Source organism: Dromiciops gliroides, chromosome 3 (genome assembly GCF_019393635.1).
Source record: "Dromiciops gliroides isolate mDroGli1 chromosome 3, mDroGli1.pri, whole genome shotgun sequence".
NCBI lineage: Eukaryota > Metazoa > Chordata > Mammalia > Microbiotheria > Microbiotheriidae > Dromiciops > Dromiciops gliroides.
Window position 1 is genome coordinate 352,043,093 of NC_057863.1, and position 19,986 is coordinate 352,063,078.

Consider the following 19,986-nt stretch of genomic DNA (forward strand, 5'->3'; position numbering starts at 1 on the left):
GTCACTTAACCCCAATTGCCCAGCAAAACAAAACAAAACAAAAACAAAAACAAAAACAAAAACAAAAACAAACAAACAAAAATACTAATTGTTCCAATCTGGTGCTAAGACCTAATATGCCAAGGGAGTAGGAGGGCTTAGAAAAAAGGCCCATAGTAGCACTAGTAGTACTAGCAGTATTAGCAGTATTAGCAGTACTAGCAGTACTAGTAGCAGTACTGGTAGTAGTAGTATTAGTAGTAGTACTAATAAAAACAGTTATATTAATGAGGGCTAATATTTATATAGCACCTTCAGGTTTGTAAAGTACTTTATAAACATCTCATTTTGTCCTCAAGACAACCCTGGGAGGTAGGTGCTCTTATTATCCCCCATTTTACAGCTGAGGAAACTGAGGTAGCAGAGGATAAGTGACTTGCCCAGGCTCATATAGCTAGTAAATGCCTGAGTCTGGGTTTGAACTCAGGTCTTTTTAACTCCAGGCCTAAAGTTCTATTCACTCTACCCGCAACTGTCTTTGCAGTAGGAATAATAATAATAATAATAATAATAATAATAATAATAATAATAATAATAACAATAACAATAAACTTTTAAATTTGCAGAACACTTTAAATATACTAATTATCTCACTTGAACCTTATAATAACCACGTGAGGAATGGACATAGATATCTATAGATTGATGAGGAAAATGAGGCTGAGTGAGGTGAAGTCAGATAGCTAGTAAGTGTCAGAATCAGTGTTGAAACCAAGGTCACTCATCTTCCAGGTTTTTTTGTGTATATTAAGTGAGATATTTATAAGTGCTTAGCACAGTGCCTGGCACATGGGAGGTTCTTAATAAATGCTTGTTTCTTTCCTTCCATATGTTTTTATTGAGGCAGAGAAGGTACCACACGTGATGAGGGCAGAGCAGGGCACTCAGCGTGATAAAAGATTGCATGAAGCCTGCTATTACAAAGAAGGCTTTCCGGGGCAGCTAGGTGGCGCAGTGGATAAAGCACCAACCCTGGATTCAGGAAGACCTGAGTTCAAATCTGAACTCAGACACTTGACACTTATTAGCTGTGTGATCCTGGGCAAGTCACTTAACCCTTAATTCTCACTGCCCCACCAAAAAACCCCAAAAAACACCAAAAAAAAACTACCCACAAAGAAGGCTTTCCAGTCTTCCTCAGATGCCTGTGTTTCAATGTTCACATCACTTTTCTTCCTTCAGCGTAAGGAATAACACTAGAAATTGCTCTCACTGAAACTTGGCTTTGTCTGTTCTTATACTGCTCTCTAGGGCTAGGGTACACCTGAGTGACCTTCCAGCTTTGGAGGCTTCATCAATGGCTACTCCAGAAGGCAGGCTAATGACTGCCCTGGGGGAGGGGGAAAAGCGAGGGGCATGCAGGTAAAGGTTCTTCTGGGTGAGAGGGGAGGAAGGGAAGGTGTTTACCTGGTCTAGAAGCATCACAGAGGATTTGATGATCTCCCTCCATTTTTGGAGCTCTGTGTCATGATACTTTTGTTGGGACTCTAAGAGCTGCGCCCATTCTGTCTGGGACTGGGGTAACCTGTGGGGCACAAGAAGGGTCACCCCGGCAGCTGCAGTTATGCTCAGAGGACTGTCCTGTGCTCCCAGACCCCTAGAGGATAGAGAGCCACATCATAGTGCTATACTCTCCACTCCCTTCTGCTGCCTCCTTTCCCTAACCCCACCCCCAAAATAAGGGACCAGAAGGGAAACCAGAAAGGAGCCACTCGCTCCATTGCTGTGGATCAGGGAAGGGGGGGCTGTTCATTTGTATACAGGATGGAGATGGATCTTGGGTTACCTGTCTTGGAGTCTCAGGCCCTGCCACGCGGTGAGGGTCTGGGTGGTATATTCTAGCATCCAGAGTTTATAGAACAGCATCATGTTGAGAATCACCAGCAGCACCAGGCTGGGGAAGGAAGAGCCAGGAACAAAGGAAAAACCAAGAGAGAAGCTTGTTGGCTGATGGCTAGGGCCCAGGCATAGGGGCAAACATCTTCCCTGACCAAGAAAACTCTGCACAGCCTTGGCCCAAACTACCACTGTTTTCCCCAGAAACTTTGGGGTGAAAAAAGGGAGCTTAGGGGAAGAAGAAAAAAAGTGAAGGAAGGAGGGAGAGAGGGAAAGAGAGAAGAAGAAAGAAGAGGAGGGAGGATAGAGAAAGAAAAAAAGAGGGAGGGAAAAGAGATGCGGGAGAAAGGGGGGAAGAAGAAAAAGAGGAAGACAGGGGGATAAAGAAAGAAGCAAGAGGGATAGAGGAGAGGGGGAGGGAAGAGAGAGAAGAGAGATAGGAAGAGACAGAGAGGGAGAGAGAATGAAGGAGAGACAGAGAGAGAAAGAAGGAAGACAGGAAGAGAGAGACAGAGAAGGAGGAGGCAGAGGAAAAGAAGGAGACAGTGTACATCTGTATGGAGAGGAGGAAAGTGGAAGGGGAGGAGAGAGACAGAGGGAGTGAAAGAGATGGTGACAGAGGAGAGTGAGAGAGAGAGACTGGTGTACAGAGTTGGTTTGAGGGGGCAGAGCAATGATACAGATGATATAGCAATGATACAGAGCAAAGAAAGATACAGAAAGGCATCAAGGGAAGATAGACAGCCATAGGTTCAAACTAGGATTCCAAATTGGGGGTTGGGGGCCACAAAGGAGGGAAAGATTTGAGGGAGTAAAGAAGGAAAACCATAGAGACAGTACCTGAAACAGATCCTAATGGGTGCAGGGGAGAGAAAAGAAGGAGGAGGTAGAGGTTAGAAAAGGACTGGCATACGGGGGCGGGGGGAAGTCTGCAGAGGAGAGGAGCAAGAAGGACAGAGACAGAGACAAGAAGATCCTGTTACCTGCAACTGACCACAAGCACTAATCCTTACCCTTCCTTCCTGTGCCTTCTCTGTGCATGACTGCTCTAGCGTTCTGACTGAACATAGGAAAGCCAGAAGCATGATGTGAGACTTGGCATTGGGAGGCTGGGTTCAAATCCTGTCTCCAACGATTAATAGCTATGTAACTTTAGACAAGAACCTTAAATCCCCCTAGCCTCAGGTCTCCTCGGCGATAAAAGGATGTAATATTTGCACCACCCACCTCATGAGGCTGTTGGAGAAAGACACTTTTAAAAAGCCATAAGTGCTGGGGCAGCTAAGTGGTGTAGTGGGTAAAGCACCCGCCCTGGGTTCAGGAGGACCTGAGTTCAAATCCAGCCTCAGACACTTGACACTAGCTGTGTGACCCTGGGCAAGTCACTTAACCCTCATTGCCCCACAAAAAAGAGCCATAAGTGCTAATGTTAATATGATTTATTATAATAAACATGTTGGGGGGCAGCTGGGTGGCACAGTGGATAAAGCACCGGCCTTAGATTCAAGGAGGACCTGAGTTCAAATTCAGCCTCAGACACTTGACACTTGCTAGCTGTGTGGCCCTGGGCAAGTCACTTAACCCCCACTGCCCCCCCCCCAAACCGGGATGGGTGAGAGGAATGAAGGTGAGAACACCAGTCAGTGATCCAGAAAATCACTAAATATAGAACTATTTGATGATGCCCCCCAGGAAAATGCTAGTGAGGAGAGGCAGCATGTGGGGGAGGGAGGGAGAGGGAGAGAGATAGAGACAAAGGAGGAGGGGGGAGAGAAAGAGAGAGACAGAGACAGAGATGGAACAGAAACAGAGAAAAGGAGAAAGAAAGAACACGCACACTGCCCTCACAGTCAAGAAGATTAGGGTTCAGCTCTCTGTCTGACACATATTGCCTATGTGACCCACAACTTCCCAAACAATTCTCTATAGCAGGAGCTCTTAAACTGAGGTCTATGAAATTGTCATTTGATTTTTAAAAAATATATTTTGATAACTGAATTTCAATGTATTGGGTTTCCTTTGTAATATTATGTATTTAAAAACATTATTCTTTTTAAAAAAATTTTTTTTAGTGAGGCAATTGGGGTTAAGTGACTTGCCCAGGGTCACACAGCTAGTAAGTGTTAAGTGTCTGATGCCACATTTGAACTCAGGTACTCTTGACTCCAGGGCCAGTGCTCTATTCGCTGTGCCACCTAGCTGCCCCTAAAAACATTATTCTAAGAAAGGGCCCACATGCTTTATTGGAATGCCAAAAAGAGGCATGACAGAAAAATAGAATTCCTTTTCTCTAAATTGAAAAGCAGGTAGAAATCAAAGAGAAAGAGACAGACAAATAGACATAAAAAGAGAGAAAGAGACAGAGATAGAGAGAGACAAGAGAAACAGAGAGAAGCAAACAAGAGAGAAAGAAGAAAGAAAAGAGTAAAGAAATAAAGAAAGAAATTAAGAAAGAGAAGAAAGAAAATATAGAAGAAAATGTCACAAGTAGGTATTTGCAAAACTAATGAACTGTTTCATGTCCCCTCCACATTATCCTGTAGGGGTCCAGGGGGCTTGGTGATTAGGTGACGTTTTTGACTTAAGGGATGAAGTAGGTCAGCTGGTTCTCACTGGGTGATTTTGGGGAAATCCTCTCCCTCCCTGGGCCTTAGCATCCACTGAAAATTATGTCATAATAAAAGTTCATGGGAGATAAGGAAGTCAGTGAAAAAAAAATGCCCCATATACACCAAAACATTGAGAACAGCACTTTTTGTAGCAGCAAAGAAATGAAATAAAGTAGATGTTTACTGGGGAATTGGCTAAACAAATTGTGGTGCTTGAAATGATCATCTATCATTCTGCTGTAAGAAGTTATGAATATGATGATATAGAAAGGCATGGGCAAACTCCTATATTTGATGGCAGAGGGAGGTAAGAAAAGTCAAAGAAAACAATATACACGATGACTCAAACAAAGAAAAAAACCTAAACAATGTTGCCAAATTATAATGACCAAGCTGGTCTGAAGAAGAGACTTGAGAAGAGACTTCACCCAGCTTCTTTGTTTCTCAGAACTAAGGACAGATGTAGCATATGATGACATCAGACTTTTTTGATATGTTGGTTAGTTTTTGCTGAACTGTATTTTCCCCCTCTCTTATTCTTAGCTTTGATAGCTTCCTCTAAGGACTTACTGGGAGCTGTAGGTGACATGAAAATAAAGGCTATTAAAAATTTATTTTTTAAAAAAGCCAGAGGTCATGGGAGAGAAAGAGGAAGACACAGAATTGAAAAGGAAACATACTCACGTAGAGTCAGGAAAGAAAGACCAAATGATACACAGAGACAAAGGGTAAGAAAAAAATCGAGACAGAACAAAAAGCAAAATGCCTCTTAATCTATAGTAGAGTATTTTAACTATCTGAAGGGTTTTTCTCTTCTAGTTAAATCAGCTTATGTTTACTCTGTGGACTAAGGAAATAGGCAAAGAGAGGAAAGGAGGGAAGGGGTGAGACAGCAGAGACAAACAGAGCTAAAGAGAGAAAGAACTAAAGGGCAGAGAGAGAAGACAGAAGCCAGGGGGAATCATGTGCCTGGAAGGTTGAAATGAGCTCTAGGGAATGGTAGGGCCGGAGAGAGACAAGGGGAGCCTGGGAGTCCCTTACACACAGCTGATAATGAGAAGCCGCTTGGACACACTCTGACGGTGGAGCCACCCAGTAGGGGGTGTCATCAGGGATGTGCCGGGTCTGGGTAGAACCTATAAAAAGATAAGGCAGGTTGTCCAGCCCTCAGTCACTTACTACCTGTATCTCCTCTTTCTTACTCCTTCTCTAAGCTCCGCAAGGCCTGTCAGGGCAATAGCTGTTTAGAGCATCATAACAAGCGCCCCTGCCTTCCAAGGCCTTACCAATCCCATACCCTCAATTAAAGTGTAGTTCCTAAATGATGAATAAGGCTACTTCTTTTAATACTCTTCAAATCCTATGAAAGGATAGGTGCTGAATGGATACTTATTGAACAATTAAATTACTGGACACCTATATAAGGATAGAGAAGCATGAGAATAAAATGATTAAACAATGCCAAGGTGGGCTCCATAAGGCATTCAATACAGTTCAAAAGGAAATGTATATTTGGGTAAGGAGCAGGAAAGTAAGTCACTATGGGAGGCTCATTTGCCAATAAATATAAATGTACACCTGTAGGAGAAGCAGGGGAAGAAGAGGGATATGTAACATGGACCTGGGAATGGATTTATGTTATACCAGCCTTGTGGCAGGGAGTATGGACATGGTGTCTTGGCTACTATTAGGGTCTGGAACTATGGTCCCTGGTCAGCAGTACACCTTCCCCAGGCGCAGTGACCACTCCATGAAGGGCATTCCTTCGACACCATGCCAGTTCTGTAGAGCTCAAGCAGGGATGTCATGGGAACTAGGTGGCATGGAAACCAAGTCAAATGGAACTTTCTTCCAGTGGAGCTAACAACAATTAGAGTTGTCACGGATTATGGCCTTTGGAAAGTCCCTAAAAACACTGCACTCAGAGATGCTAGGGGATAAGGTGTTTCATGTTTATTATGATATTTAATGAGTCATGTACAAACCTATGCAAATAATATGATAGAGAACAGAAATGTGTGAATGACCCAAGTATACCAGCACAGTGCCTTATAGAAAACTGGTTCACCTATATTTGTTGACCCGGATTGCATTAAATTTAATGCTCCATGTCAAAAGTTGTCAGTTACGAGACATATGTGCTTCGATCAGTCCAGGCCCCTACCTCCCATTTGCACATCTCCTGCCTCTGAATCTGAGTCATACCTGCTACGTGCTTGATCCTATGGCCCACGTCCTCATCTGTTGGAGTAGTGACGGGGCTCATCACCTCCTCCAAATGGGTACCCTCAGATGGGCATGGGGTCGTTTCCTCCTCCGTACGGCAGGGGCTTTGTTGGCTTCTCTTTGGGAGACTGTCTGTGTACTTCAGCCAGGTAGGTGCTCTCTGTCTTTGTCAACTCACTCTCTGCCAAGGTAGATGGTTGCTATGTCAGGATACAAGGGGTATACAGGCCACATCCCATCTCCTGACACCTCCCAGATCCAAGTATGGACTTCTTTCCTTTTAGAATCATCCCTCCTTTCCTTCCTCTCCCCTAGAGGCCGACTTTCCAGTATACTGCTTTGGTTAGAGGGAAAAGATAAGAGACCATCAAGAAGTAGCTCCTACTCATGATGAAGCATGCTATCCACCTCCTGACAGAGAGATGATATACTCAATCTGAGTAGATTGAAGCCGTGGGATCTTTTTTTTTTTTCTGGACACGGCCAATGTGGGACTTTCTTTTGCTTGACTATATAGGTTTACACACGGGATTGTTTCTCAATGGAGAGGTGGGAGGGAGAGAATATTGGACATGAAGATAAAATTTAAACTGAAATTCAGAAAAGAGGGCCTTTTAAGTGGGACCCTTCTTACCTTCCACAGCGGCTGAAAGCCAGGTGGTTGGTCAAATGCTTGGAAACATCACATTTACTGCATGAAATCTCTCAGTCTCTCTCTCTCTCACACTTTGCACACTCAAACTCTCTTTTATGCACATTGACACACTGCCTACATGGTAATGGTGTGGTTTAGTGGAAAGGGGACTAGATTAGGAATCAAGAAGCCTGGATTCCATGCTGGCTTGGCCATTTTGAATTACCTATGTGACTTTTGACGTGTTACTTAATCTTTCTGAGCCTCAGAAATAAAAGGAGGGAGTGGAAGGTGGACGATGCTTAAGATCCCTCGTGGCTCATAAATAATATAATCACTGTGATTCTAAGTCAATTCACCTCTGTCTGAGCCTCAGTCTGCCTCTGAGCATCTATAAAAAGAGGGAAACTGATCCCATGTGGTCTCTAAAGTACCTTCCAGTTCCACATTTCAGATTCTACTTATAGTTTACCACTTCAATTTGCAAATCAAGACTCATAAACCATACTTCTCTATGCATAATCACGGTTTTTTTTCCCTGCCTTCACCCCACACTCACAGTTTCTAACATTTATTGTCTCCATGTTTACCTTCGGTGCTCGCTTCCAGCTAATCACATTAATCCCTTCCACTTACGTTCTTCCACCCTTCCCACTAGGGTCCTAGCCACAGCAGTGATATCAGTCCTCCTCACCTAAATGGCGGAAATAATCCTCCAGCCCACTCCAGAAATTCTTCTCAATGAAGGTTTTCACCAGCCCCCAGGGCTGTTTTCTATAGCGCAGCTCTGTGGACACCCTAAGAAATGAAGCCCCAAACCAAATCTATCATTTGAGAATAGGCTTTTTCCCCTCTGAAGAAAAGAGGGCCCTAAGACTCAAACCAAAGCAGGCCCTCCTCCCACAATCCCCCACCCCCTCAGGGTTTGAAAAATCCCTCGAGGTACAAGTCACCAGAGAGGGAAGGTACCCTCACAGTGGCTCCCAGCTCTCTGAATAAGCCTGGCATCCCAGATGACAGGCAGAGGTCGGGGCACTGAGGGCAGCTCCCCACGAAGAGGCTTCCTGATGCTAAGTAGGAAACAACATGACAAATCCCAGTTACTCCTTCCTTGTTCCAGAGGTTGGTCCCCCGGAACTGAATAACTTAGAGGGTTTGGAATTGAACGGGATCTCAGAGGTCACTAGGTCCAATGATCTACCCAAATCACAAATCTTAATGATAATATTCACTATCTTCTTCCTAAAGAATCCCCAAACTGGGGAACTCGTACTCTTCCACTGGTGAAAAGCCTCAGCTGTTAAGTAGTAATGTGTTGTGCTTATCTCAAACCCACTTTCCCTATTAATCTTGGTTCCCCCCCCCCCCCAGGATGAGGCAGAATAAATCTACTAGGTTCCATCCAGCCCAAAGAAATGCTCACAATATTTAAGTTTGAAGGATTTGAATAATTTTTTTTTTGGTCAGAATCAAAGAATGAAGTTTATTACACTTCAAGAATCCCCTTCCTCAATACCCAAATTTCCTTCTTTTTCACCCACCATCCATGCCCATTCATATCCTCTGATGCAGGACGCAGAACCTCCATGCCATCCTCCTTCCTAAATCTATCTCCTCCTACCACCTTTTGCTCCCCTTCAGTACCCTCTCTGGAATGTTTCCTTTCCCATGGATTCATTTGCCTTTCACCAAGAGAGTTTCCACAGTGCCCAGGACAGGGCTCTAGTATAAGAAACCAAATAGAAGGCATGGTAGCTATTATCAAGTGTATGAGGGGCTATCATATTTTTTTTTAAATGGGGGGGAAGCTAGGTGGCACAGTGGATAAAGCACTAGCCCTGGATTCAGAAGGACCTGAGTTCAAATCCAGCCTCAGACACTTGACACTTACTAGCTGTGTGACCCTGGGCAAATCACTTAACCCTCATTGCCCCCACAAAAATAAATAGATAGATAGATAGATAGATAGATAGATAGATAGATAGATAGATAGATAGATAGATAGATAGATGGATGGATAGATAGATAGATAGATAGATAGATAGATAAAGATGGTTCTGCTTTGTCCCAGAGTACAGAATTAAGAATACTTGATGGGGGGCAGCTAGGTGGCGCAGTGGATAAAGCACTGGCCCTGGATTCAGGAAGACCTGAGTTCAAATATGACCTCAGACACTTGATACTTACCAGCTGTGTGACCTTGGGCAAGTCATTTAACCCTCAATGCCCCGCAAAAAAAAAAAAAGAATATTTGGTGGAAATCAAAGAGATTCAAGCTTGGTGTACAACTCGGTGTACAAAAGGACAACTTCCCTTTTTTTCTTTTTTGGTGAGGCAATTGGGGTAAGTGACTTGCCCAGGGTCACACAGCTAGTAAATGTCAAGTGTCTGAGGTCAGATTTTAACTCAGGTCCTCCTGACTCCAGGGCCGGTGCTCTATTCACTGTGGCAACTAGCTGCCCCATAAGGACAAGTTATCTAAATGAAGAATGGGCTGCTTTGAAAGCTAGTGGATTCTGCTTTAATGGAGATCTTTGAGCCAAGGCTGGTTGGTGATGTTCTTTTTGGTTACATATACTTGTGTGTATATACATGTACATATGCATGCACATACACATATGTATACACACACACATACACTCACATACTGGTAGGATAGGATGACTTCTGAGGTCCCTCCCAACTCTGAGATTCTTCTGTGAAGAACTTAACATAATCATTCAAAAAGCATTAATCAAGTGCCTACTACATACACAGCATTGTGTTAGAAACCAAGGGAGGTACAACAAAATCTAAGACATGATCTCAATCCTTCAGGAACTTAGGGTCTAGGGAGGAAGATAAAATACAGAAATAACACAATACAAGGAAATATACAGTGCATTCATTAAGATGAGGGAGAACACTTGCACTTGGAAGGACAAGAGGAGGCTTCGTGGAAGTGGTATTTGAGTTGCCTTTGATAGACTGGTACATTTCTGGTTGCTCAAACCCATTTCTCTGTAACCTCAGACTCTGGTCCTTCCTCTGAGTTCTCTTTCACCTTTCCATTCTTCCCTGTCATCTTCCAGATTTGGGTCCTCCACCCTCCCCAAGCCAGACACCTTATATCCTTCCTCCCAACAGCTTCCATAGCATCTGTTACCTTCTCCAATACTTTACAAAACAGAGACCTCAGTTGTTTCCACTGCTCCAGGGCAACTCTAAGCCCATAAGGTCAAAAGCATCCCTGGAAGCTGCAGTAAGACCAACAGAAGTCAAGGGTTGAAGGAATATTCAACACCATTTCATCTCCAACAACCAGTGAAAACAGCCCCAGATGTGGAGTCAGAAGTCATGGGCTTGAACTCCAGCTTGGTCACTTAATACTTATGACCTTGGGTGAGTTGCTGGACTTTTTTCTCATATTTCTTTTCTTTCTTTTTTTTTTTTTTTTTGCAGGGCAATGATGGTTAAGTGACTTGCCCAGGGTCACATAGCATGTCAAGTGTTTGAGGCCGGATTTGAACTCAGGTCCTCCTGAATCCAGGGCTGGTGCTTTTCCTTATCTTTAAAAGTGGGAAGATGGATTAGATGATCTCTGAGGTCCCTTTTAGCTCTCCAGTTATGATCTATGTGTTGAATCAGATGGAGGTACTCTGTTTTATGGTCTCCTCAAAGCACTTCCCCCAGGGCCACCCAACACCTCTGGGATGTCAATACCTGAGTCGACTCTTATTTCGAGCTACACGGGTGAGCGTGTAGCGGTTGATGGTATAGAAGTAGTCATGGTATGGCACATCGTGGGTGAGCACCTCAGCATCTATCACGTAGCATTCACTCTCCTGGCAGGCCTTGTACATGGTCTATGAATTGAGAAGGGAGTCATGGAGCAGGACAGAAGGAGAGTAAGTTGGCCCCCTTCCCCCACTTCTCAAAGAAATACCCTAGAGGTCTGAAATACTGCCCTCACTTCTTGCCACTAGAATTGGGGGGGGGCTCCTTTTTTCCCCATCTCCACTTTATTTACCTGGGTCTCTGTAACAGTGGCAGTTTTGGGAGCCAGAGGGTTGGTGAGGGTGATGGTGTAGAGAATCACTCGACTCTGGTTTCCATTGTCCTCCTTTTTCCATGGATGAAAGATGATATCTGGTAGTAGTGAGGGAGTGAGGGATGAGGGAGGGAGAAAAGAGGTACCCTGATTTGAATTTCACCTCCAAAGGAACTGTTCTCAGCTGCTATGAGTGGACAACTAGTCCCTAAGTAGAGGCCAATGAGAACTTGAGTATGAGAGGAGGGGCAGTGGAGAGAGGGGCAGGAAAAAAGGAAGGAGGGCTGGGTGTATGGGTGGGAGGCAGAACAAGTTGAAGGAGAAAGAGGCTCATTGTAGTGCAGCCGAAATTTTGCCCAGAGCCCAGGAATTCCAACGGTGCCTGGGGCAGGGGCGAGAGGTCTTGGGGCCACCTACGGGGGTTCTGGCAACACTGGAGTTACTGTGATGAGGGTCTGGGTTCTCCTGGGAAAAAGCCCTCTTTTCTCATCCACTAGGCTCTCCAGTGCCCTGGGAATGCCCTCCTAGCAGAGGGGCATACTGAGATATTATGCTAACTAAACATTGAATTGAATTGCATGTACAAAGAGCAGGATATTGTCTGCCTATGGTCTAGAGCCCAACATATGGGGCAGTGACAGTGAAAGGCAGAATAAAGTTTCAAGGGAAAGGCCGCTGGTGAGTCCAAAACTGGATTTCCCAACTAGTGTTCTGGTGGAAGAAGGGGAGAGAGCTGGATACGAAAGCAACATGAATCCTTCTGGGGCCAGATATGTACTCTTTTTTTTTTTTTTTTTTTTTTTTAGTGAGGCAATTGGGGTTAAGTGACTTGCCCAGGGTCACACAGCTAGTTAAGTATTAAGTGTCTGAGGCCGGATTTGAACTCAGGTACTCCTGACTCCAGGGCCGTTGCTCTATCCACTGCGCCATCTAGCTGCCCCCAGATATGTACTCTTATATGTTGGGTCGAGAGGGCAAAAAAGAAGAAAGATCAAGGATGAAAGCAGGGGAATGACATAAGGAAATGGAGGAAAAGAGAGAAGGCCATGAGGGAGGTGGGAGAAGGAAAGCTGAAAGCTGATAATAGGGGAGAGGAAAGAGAAGGTAAAGGTAGAGAGGAAGGGGCAAGTCAATAAAGAAGGGATTGGGGGAAGGGAAAGTGGCTGGAACAAAGGGGAGGAAAAAGTACGGAAGAAAAGGAAGGGAATGTGCAAAGGAAGGAAAAGAAAACAGGGGACAGCCAGTGAAGGAGAGAAAAGGACAGCCCCAGACGAAACGGACCAGAGAAGCGACGCTGCTCCATGAAATCCCTCTGAAAGGGAGAGTCCGTGAAGAGAAGGTCGTAGAGTTTGTCAACACTGAAGTTAAAGACCTCATTCACATACTGCCGGCCACTCAGGTCATCATAGAAGGCTTGGACTTCTCCTGCAGGGGAGGGGAGTGTTGAAAAGGAACATTAGGGGGTGGACACAAATGAGGACCAGCTTACCTCCAAAACAGAGTTATTTTCTGCCATGGAGTCAGTATCCTAGGCAAGATTCTATATGAAGGCCTGGCTACTGAGCAGGGGTCAGTGATGGGATGTTTGGAAGAGGTTTTCAATTGTGTAATCCACAAAGTGGTTTATTCACAGCTAAATAACTGAGAGCTGACTATATTCACTACTCATTAACCAATCATCAGCCAGTGGTGAGGCACCAGTAAATGATTAATTAATGAATTTGGCTTCTCTGCGTGAACTGGAAACACAGAATCTTTCCTACTTAGGTGACCTGTGGCTGTCCTTGTGGACAGGTCCAGTGGTAGGCTAGCTCCTCAGTAATCTTAAGCGGAGGAGTAAAAAGGTTCACCTGACCCTAGTAGCTTCCTCATCATTCTGCCAAGGCACCAGCCTGGTACACCAACCTAGTCTAAACTTCCTATCATTAGTCACCAATGACTTAAGACAGCAAATAGAAGGAGGAGACGACTCCAAAAGTCCCTAGTTGAAATGTACATTTTTCCTAGGAATAATAGCCCCATCCCATTAGAATACTAACATTTACTTGACTATCAAGTTGGTTAGTTGGCCCTTCTAGCCCATGAAAGGAGTAAGGTGTTAATAAACCTTGGAGGGCAGACAAAGCATAAAGCTGTAGGAAGGCTAGACCTAGAATGATGGGGTACTCAGTGTGGCTACTAAAGCAAGGGGGCAGGGTTTAGGGAGGGAAGAGGACATACTTGACAAACTTGCCTAGGGCCACCTCGGCAATGAGCCCCAAGATACCCTCAAGTCTCTATGAAGGGACGTCATTTCAGCCTCCTCCACTAGGAGTGAAGAAAAGCAAGGCCCTGTCTAAGCCTCTACCTTCATCATGGGTGTCAGATGAATCACTGAGCTCGGTGGGAATATCTTCATTATCATTGAAATCCAAGGAGGGCGAGTTCACTGGAGCGAGGATCTCCATCTTCTCCCCAATGATGTTGTCAATTGTGAGCTCCTTCTCCATGGGGCCATCCCCTTCTACCACTTCTTCTTCCAGGGGCAATCCATCAAACTGTAGCAAGAACAGAGGGGGTAAATTCTTCGTTGACCTAACAAAACAACCCTCCTGTGACTCAGGAAGGAGTGTGAGAGCCAGCTGAGTAATCAATCAATAAAATGCCATCATTTCTGAGGTGGCCACCACTCAAAAGACTTAATCATATTGACTGCATTCCCCCACACCCAAATCTGACACAAGCTTGCTGTGAAGCCTAGGGTAGGTTCCCTTCCTTCTCTGTGCATATAGCATCATGGTTCAAATCATGCAGAGGACCTCCTAAAAGTCTTAAAAATTGGTTATTTCACTTGAAGCCTGATCCAAAACAGGACATCCTTAGCTAGTTCAATGTCTCCCACTCGGGAGTCTAGGGACCCGTAGTCTCAACATTGTGGTAAAAAGTGAAAGCTTTTAACTAAGATTTAAGAGTTGGTTATATCCAATTTTAAATCTCACAACACTAACTCAGAGGAAGCTCTCTCCTGGGGCTACATGATATACCCATTTCACACACATATAATTGGATATAACAATGCCACTTTGCACTAAATAGCAACTTTATTTCAAGAAATTCCAACATCTCTTCTGGGAATGTTAGTATATTTGTTCTAACAGTCTTGCAAGAGAATAGGGACAGATGGGGAGAAGACACTTAGAGAAAATGTGACATGTTCCAAGGGAGGCACAAAACCAAGTGTCATAGCATCTAAGACATCTGAATGATCCTTAAGACCACTTTATCTGGTTATTTTTCCTTGATGGAGTCCCAAATTCTAAAACCCATCAATACATTCCTTGATTCTTCTCAGGGTTTTGCCACCCTAGCTAGATCATAAAGGTCTTGAAGGACAGAACTAGAAATGTTCCCTTCCCCTTCTCATCTTAAGAGGAGCCGGGCACCAGAGCTATACATTGGGAAGGGGCCCAACGCCAACCCTACTCAAAGGCTAAGGCAGAGCTCCTGCGTGCCTAGGGCAGGGACCCTGGCAAAAGAGCTGGCAATGAATACTCTCTGCTTTGGAAGGGACAGGAGTTGGGTCCAAGGGAGAGGTGAGGCATGGTAGCAGAAAGAGAGATGTTGTAGACAGCACTTGCTCAGAAGGGGAATATGAATGGAACCGTCTGAGAAATGACTGGTTCTCCATTCCACCACACTTCCTCCAACTCTGGATTCACTTCATAAACTTCCGTATTGACTCTTCTACTTGACTGTGAGCCCACTCCTCTAAGGAACAGATTGTGTCTATGCCCTGTTGTGAATTTCAGGGGCCTAGTACCTGGTACTGCCATACACCCTGAGATGAATCAATAAATACCTACTTAATGACCAACCCACCTCTGAAAGAGATCTTATCAGTCAGGAAATCTTTCCCTGAATTAACTGAAGTGAATCAGGAACACTCTCATCCAGAGGTGGGCTGGTTCACAAAAGTAGATTGTTAAATTTACAGCATGAGCATTTACACATCACAAATTGGCAAAGGCTACAAATCAGGGATTAATTTTTGTTTTATTGATTATCTAGACTTAAGAAAGGGATGTTGTAAATGTTAATAATACAGATTAAACTTTAAAAAGTATTATGTTATACTTCTTTTTCTTTCTTCTTCTTCTTCTTTTTTTTTTTTTTTTAGAAAGCCAGTTGTTAAACATTTACCACTCCAACTCACTTTCCAGGTCAATCACCTCTAACCAGGCTGACTCAGCAAGGTTAGTGAAAAGGGCCCACTAAGTTAAGGGCAGGAACAAGGCTTGTAATCCATACCGAGACAGGGGCTTCGCTGCTTCCGGTAGAAGTCAACGTGCTGTTGGTGATAGATTTCTTCGGCAGCTGTGGGCTGGCATCTGCCTTGGTCTCTATGCTGCTTTTGGAGGAGCTGTCATTCACCTCATTCTCTTCTACTGGGAGTTCCTCACAATAGCTGAATGAGGGCAGAGAGAAAGAAGAGGGCAATCAGTGCCCACCAAGCCAGGTTCCCCCTTCATCTCCTTCTTCCACCCTCCCAGAAGGCCAGAGGGCAGGAGGACTGACTGACTCAGACCATTCAAAAATATCCTTCAGCCATGATTCCACCACCTCCCTTAAAATAAGGGGAACTTGACAATGAACTCTTCCTAGAATGTTATTTCCACCTCTAGGTCCATGTGCAACCATACTATTTTTCCCTGGGATATCTTTCCTGGACTCACATATTCTCCTGTCTCTAACTTAAAATATCCTCATTTGTCCTCTCTACCAGTCCCTATACATTTTTAAATTTCTGGCTGGAAACATATGTCCACCAGACAGTACTCCTTTTCATTGGCTTTATTATCAAATTTTCTGATAATTTTTACTCACGCTTTTCCTACCCTGGGCATCAACATCTCCACTAATAACTCACATTTCTATAGCACTTTTTTCTTTTATAAAGTGTACCATTCAAAACAAACCATTAAGGCAGGTAGTGGAAGAATTGTTATTCCCATTTTGCAGATGCAGAAGACTAAAGAGGTTAAATGATTTGCCTAAGGTCACACAGCAGAACTGAGATTAGGTTTTCTGAATCTAAGTCTTTCCATTATACTAGTCTTCCTCCTTTGTACTATATCAGTTTGTACTTTACTTTCTGGGGTGTTCCTTCTTCAAGGATCTGTGATTTCATCCATTTGGGTTTTCTCTCCAGCACTGCAGATCACAGTACCTCCATATCTTAGTAGATAACCTTTGAGTTGTGGTTGAAAACACTGATCAGCCAGGGGCCAATCTTATAGTAATATGCCTTTCCAAATTTTTTTAAAAATTATTTTATTATTTTCCAGTGTCTTTCCAAATTTAACAAGGTTGGTCCTTGGATGTCAAATCCAGAGTCTCTTGATGGTCCCTTACTCAAACTCATTACAGCCTGGTAAAGTCTGTAGAAACCTATGTTTGGGCAAATGTAGCCTTCAAGAATTCAGGATTATTTCCATACCTTGATGATGCACTGCAGTAGGATTTTAGTGGAGGTATATTCATAAGTCATTTTAAAGTCTATGTTCTATATCTCCCACTAGATCTGGGGGTCTCAGAGTATAGGCAGTTATGCTCCTTTATTTACATCTTCCCCTCAGAACGGCTAATTTCCAAGTCATTGATTATGTATCAGTCAGTCACCAACTAACTGATACATAATCAATGACTTGGAAATTAGCCAATTTGATTGACTTCTTAGCAGTTCTCCTGAAAGGCAGCATCTCCTCCCCAAGTACCATGATGACCATTGAGGACCACAGATTCACAAGATGTTATTCCTGGGGCAGCTAGGTGGCGCAGTAGATGAAGCACCAGCCCTGGATTCAGGAGGACCTGAGTTCAAATCTGGCCTCAGACACTTGACACTTAGTAGCTGTGTGACCCTGGGCAAGTCACTTAATCCTCATTGCCCCACAAAAAAAAAAAAGAAAGAAAAGAAAAGAAAAGAAAAGGTGTTATTCCTGACTATCCTCCATGGCCTTACCACCCTGGAGAAATGTCTGCCTTAAGGCCCTGCTCTCCTGAATGCCTCTCCCAGACTACTATTAAAGGAAAATCCTAGCCATGCTTTACTTCAGTCTTGACTCTCCTTCATATCACTAGCATTTCTTATTTTTACAGGTACCCTTTTTATTTCCTCCCCCGGGAAATTACTCAATCTCTATTTCCTCTTTGCCTTGCTTCTCTCCTCCCTCTTCTTCACCTCCCAAGGTCTGGAACCATGAACTACAATCAAATTTACTCTGCCACTGTCCCTGAAAACTATGTGGCATGTGCCATTTTAATCTCCTACAGCCACAGTTATCCTCCAAATACTCCCTTCCCCCCACCACCACATTCTCCTTTTAAGTTCTCCCCATTAGAATATAAGCTCTTTAAGGGAAGAGACTGACTTCCCTATGTGTGTTTGTGTCCCCAGCCCTTAGCACAGTGCTTGGCACATAGAAAACATTTAATAAGTGCCCTTTCACTTATTCATTTATATTACAGCTAGAAAATATGGAAGAGTCAAGTAATTTAGAATTAGAAAGGACTCTGGAGGCCATCTGGTTCCATCTGTGTCAGAGTAGAAATCCCCTCTATTGACTTATTGATCTACTCCAACATTATTTTACATGTTTGGGCTCCACCCAAGGATGTCACAACAGCAAGGTAAGAAAAAAACATTGAGGAAAGGACCCAATTCTGCCATCTAGTTGGCTATTGGTCCCTCACTCACCCCATCGTGTTGAAGTCATCATCTGGGGGCACGTAGTCCTCATCGTCACTGGTCAGGCCCAGTTCGTTTCCATAACACTGATGGACAAAGTGCCACAGCTCCTTGGGACACAGGGGCTAGATGGGGGGGAAATAGAATCCTTATACCTTTCTTCAGGCTTTCACTCACCAAGCAGAAAACTGCTCTCTTTGATGGAGAAGGAAGAATCTGACTACCTACCACCATGCCCAAGAGGAGTCATAACCTTGGTAGCCAAGGAAAAGATTATTTGCCAGATAACGCCCCTCTCTCTCCTCTCTGGGAGTGTCCCTGCTTCTTGCTGTTTTATTTCTGGTCACAAATGACCTTTCATTCCCTACAATGAGGATGAAGGAAGGGGCTAATTTAACTATGTTGAACAGTACACCAATAATGAAGGACATTTGCAAAAGTAATCCTGAGACCTCAAAGAAATTTATCAAATTTGACTTAGAAAAAGGTACAAGTAGTTTGCTTAGCAAATGTGAAGATGTCAAGAAGCTGAGAAGGGCAGTTAATATGTTGCGATGAGAAAAGCAGGATCCAAAAACAGCTTGTAGACAGGCTAGAATTATGCACATGATCTAAAAAGATAAATGTTGAGTTCCACATGGATTAAAAAAGTCAAAAGCATATAGGATGCTAGAGACAACAGGGCCTGAGGGTTTTAATAGACCAAAAGCTCAATCCAAATCAATAGTCTGACACAACAACTATATATAATTAGGCGATCTTAATTAGTATAAGGAGAGGAATAGAGCTAAAAATAAAGGAGGTGATAGACCTAATGTATTCTGGTATGGTTGAAGCACATCTAGAGAATTCTGTTACAGAATGGGACCGTGATATTTGTGGAAGTTGTACGAATCCTTGTCAATAATATTGTAAAGGGGATGCCTGCTCAGGTATTGTTTGGATTAAGCAGGGTTTTTTCCCAACTCTAATGATTTCATGAACTCAGAAGTTAGTGGGAAAGAAAATTGAAGCTTAAGAGTTGAAAAGAGATCTGAGGACACCTCTGGTTAAATCTCCCACTCAAGAAGGAATCCCCTTTATAAAATCCTTGACAGGTAGTCATGTCAGCCTCTGTCTGCCTAGAACACCCTCTGTGATGAGCTGGACAGATCTAATTCTGAAGATGTTGGTTCCTTATGATGAGCTGGAACCCTCTCCCCTATAACTCCCATCCATTGGTCTCTGTTGTGTTCTCTGGGGGCCGCCACAAAGCGGGTATAACAGGAATACAGTGGTCTTTGGCTCCTTGCCCAGTGCTGCTTTAGCTTGGTTCTCATGGACTTTAATATCTCTGGTAGAGAAAGGAAAAGTGGGTTGGGACAGGGGTGGGTGGGTGAGAGAGGAGGACTGTTGAGTGAGCTGACTGAAGGAAGATAATAAAAACTGTAGCTGGCATTTATAGAACACTTTACATATGTTATTTCATTTGACCAAATGTTTATGTTCTCTGATTCTGAGGCTTGGGAGAGTAGGAGAAGGGAGGAAGGGGATGGGGGGTGGGTGGGGGAGGCAGAAGGCAAAGGAGGAAGGGAGCACTAGAAATTAGACATCTGATCAAACCAAAGTTATTATTTTTCTTTTCTTTCTTTTTGTGGGGCAATGAGGGTTAAGTGACTTGCCCAGAGTCACACAGCTAGTAAGTGCCAAGTGTCTGAGCCGCATTTGAACTCAGGTCCTCTTGAATTCAGGGATGGTGCTTTATCCACTGCATCACCAAGCTGCCCCCACAAAGGTTTTTGGTTTTTTTTAGTGAGGCAATTGGGGTTAAGTGACTTTCCCAGGGTCACACGGCTAGTAAGTGTTAAGTGTCTGAGGCCGGATTTGAACTCGGGTCCTCCTGACT

General features: G+C 43.9%; 1 protein-coding gene across 1 annotated transcript in view; it reads right to left on the reverse strand.

The window, feature by feature from the left end:
- Nucleotides 1-19,986, reverse strand: part of GRAMD1B (GRAM domain containing 1B) — a 169,606-nt gene that overhangs the window by 7,066 nt on the left and 142,554 nt on the right. Inside the window, 15 exon segments of the mRNA XM_043997300.1 lie at nucleotides 1,447-1,564; nucleotides 1,826-1,933; nucleotides 2,716-2,727; nucleotides 5,526-5,578; nucleotides 5,580-5,620; nucleotides 6,690-6,767; nucleotides 6,770-6,823; nucleotides 6,826-6,891; nucleotides 8,039-8,142; nucleotides 11,047-11,189; nucleotides 11,354-11,472; nucleotides 12,656-12,799; nucleotides 13,722-13,911; nucleotides 15,662-15,818; nucleotides 18,111-18,226. Of these exon segments, the coding sequence (XP_043853235.1) occupies nucleotides 1,447-1,564; nucleotides 1,826-1,933; nucleotides 2,716-2,727; nucleotides 5,526-5,578; nucleotides 5,580-5,620; nucleotides 6,690-6,767; nucleotides 6,770-6,823; nucleotides 6,826-6,891; nucleotides 8,039-8,142; nucleotides 11,047-11,189; nucleotides 11,354-11,472; nucleotides 12,656-12,799; nucleotides 13,722-13,911; nucleotides 15,662-15,818; nucleotides 18,111-18,226 (1,503 nt within the window).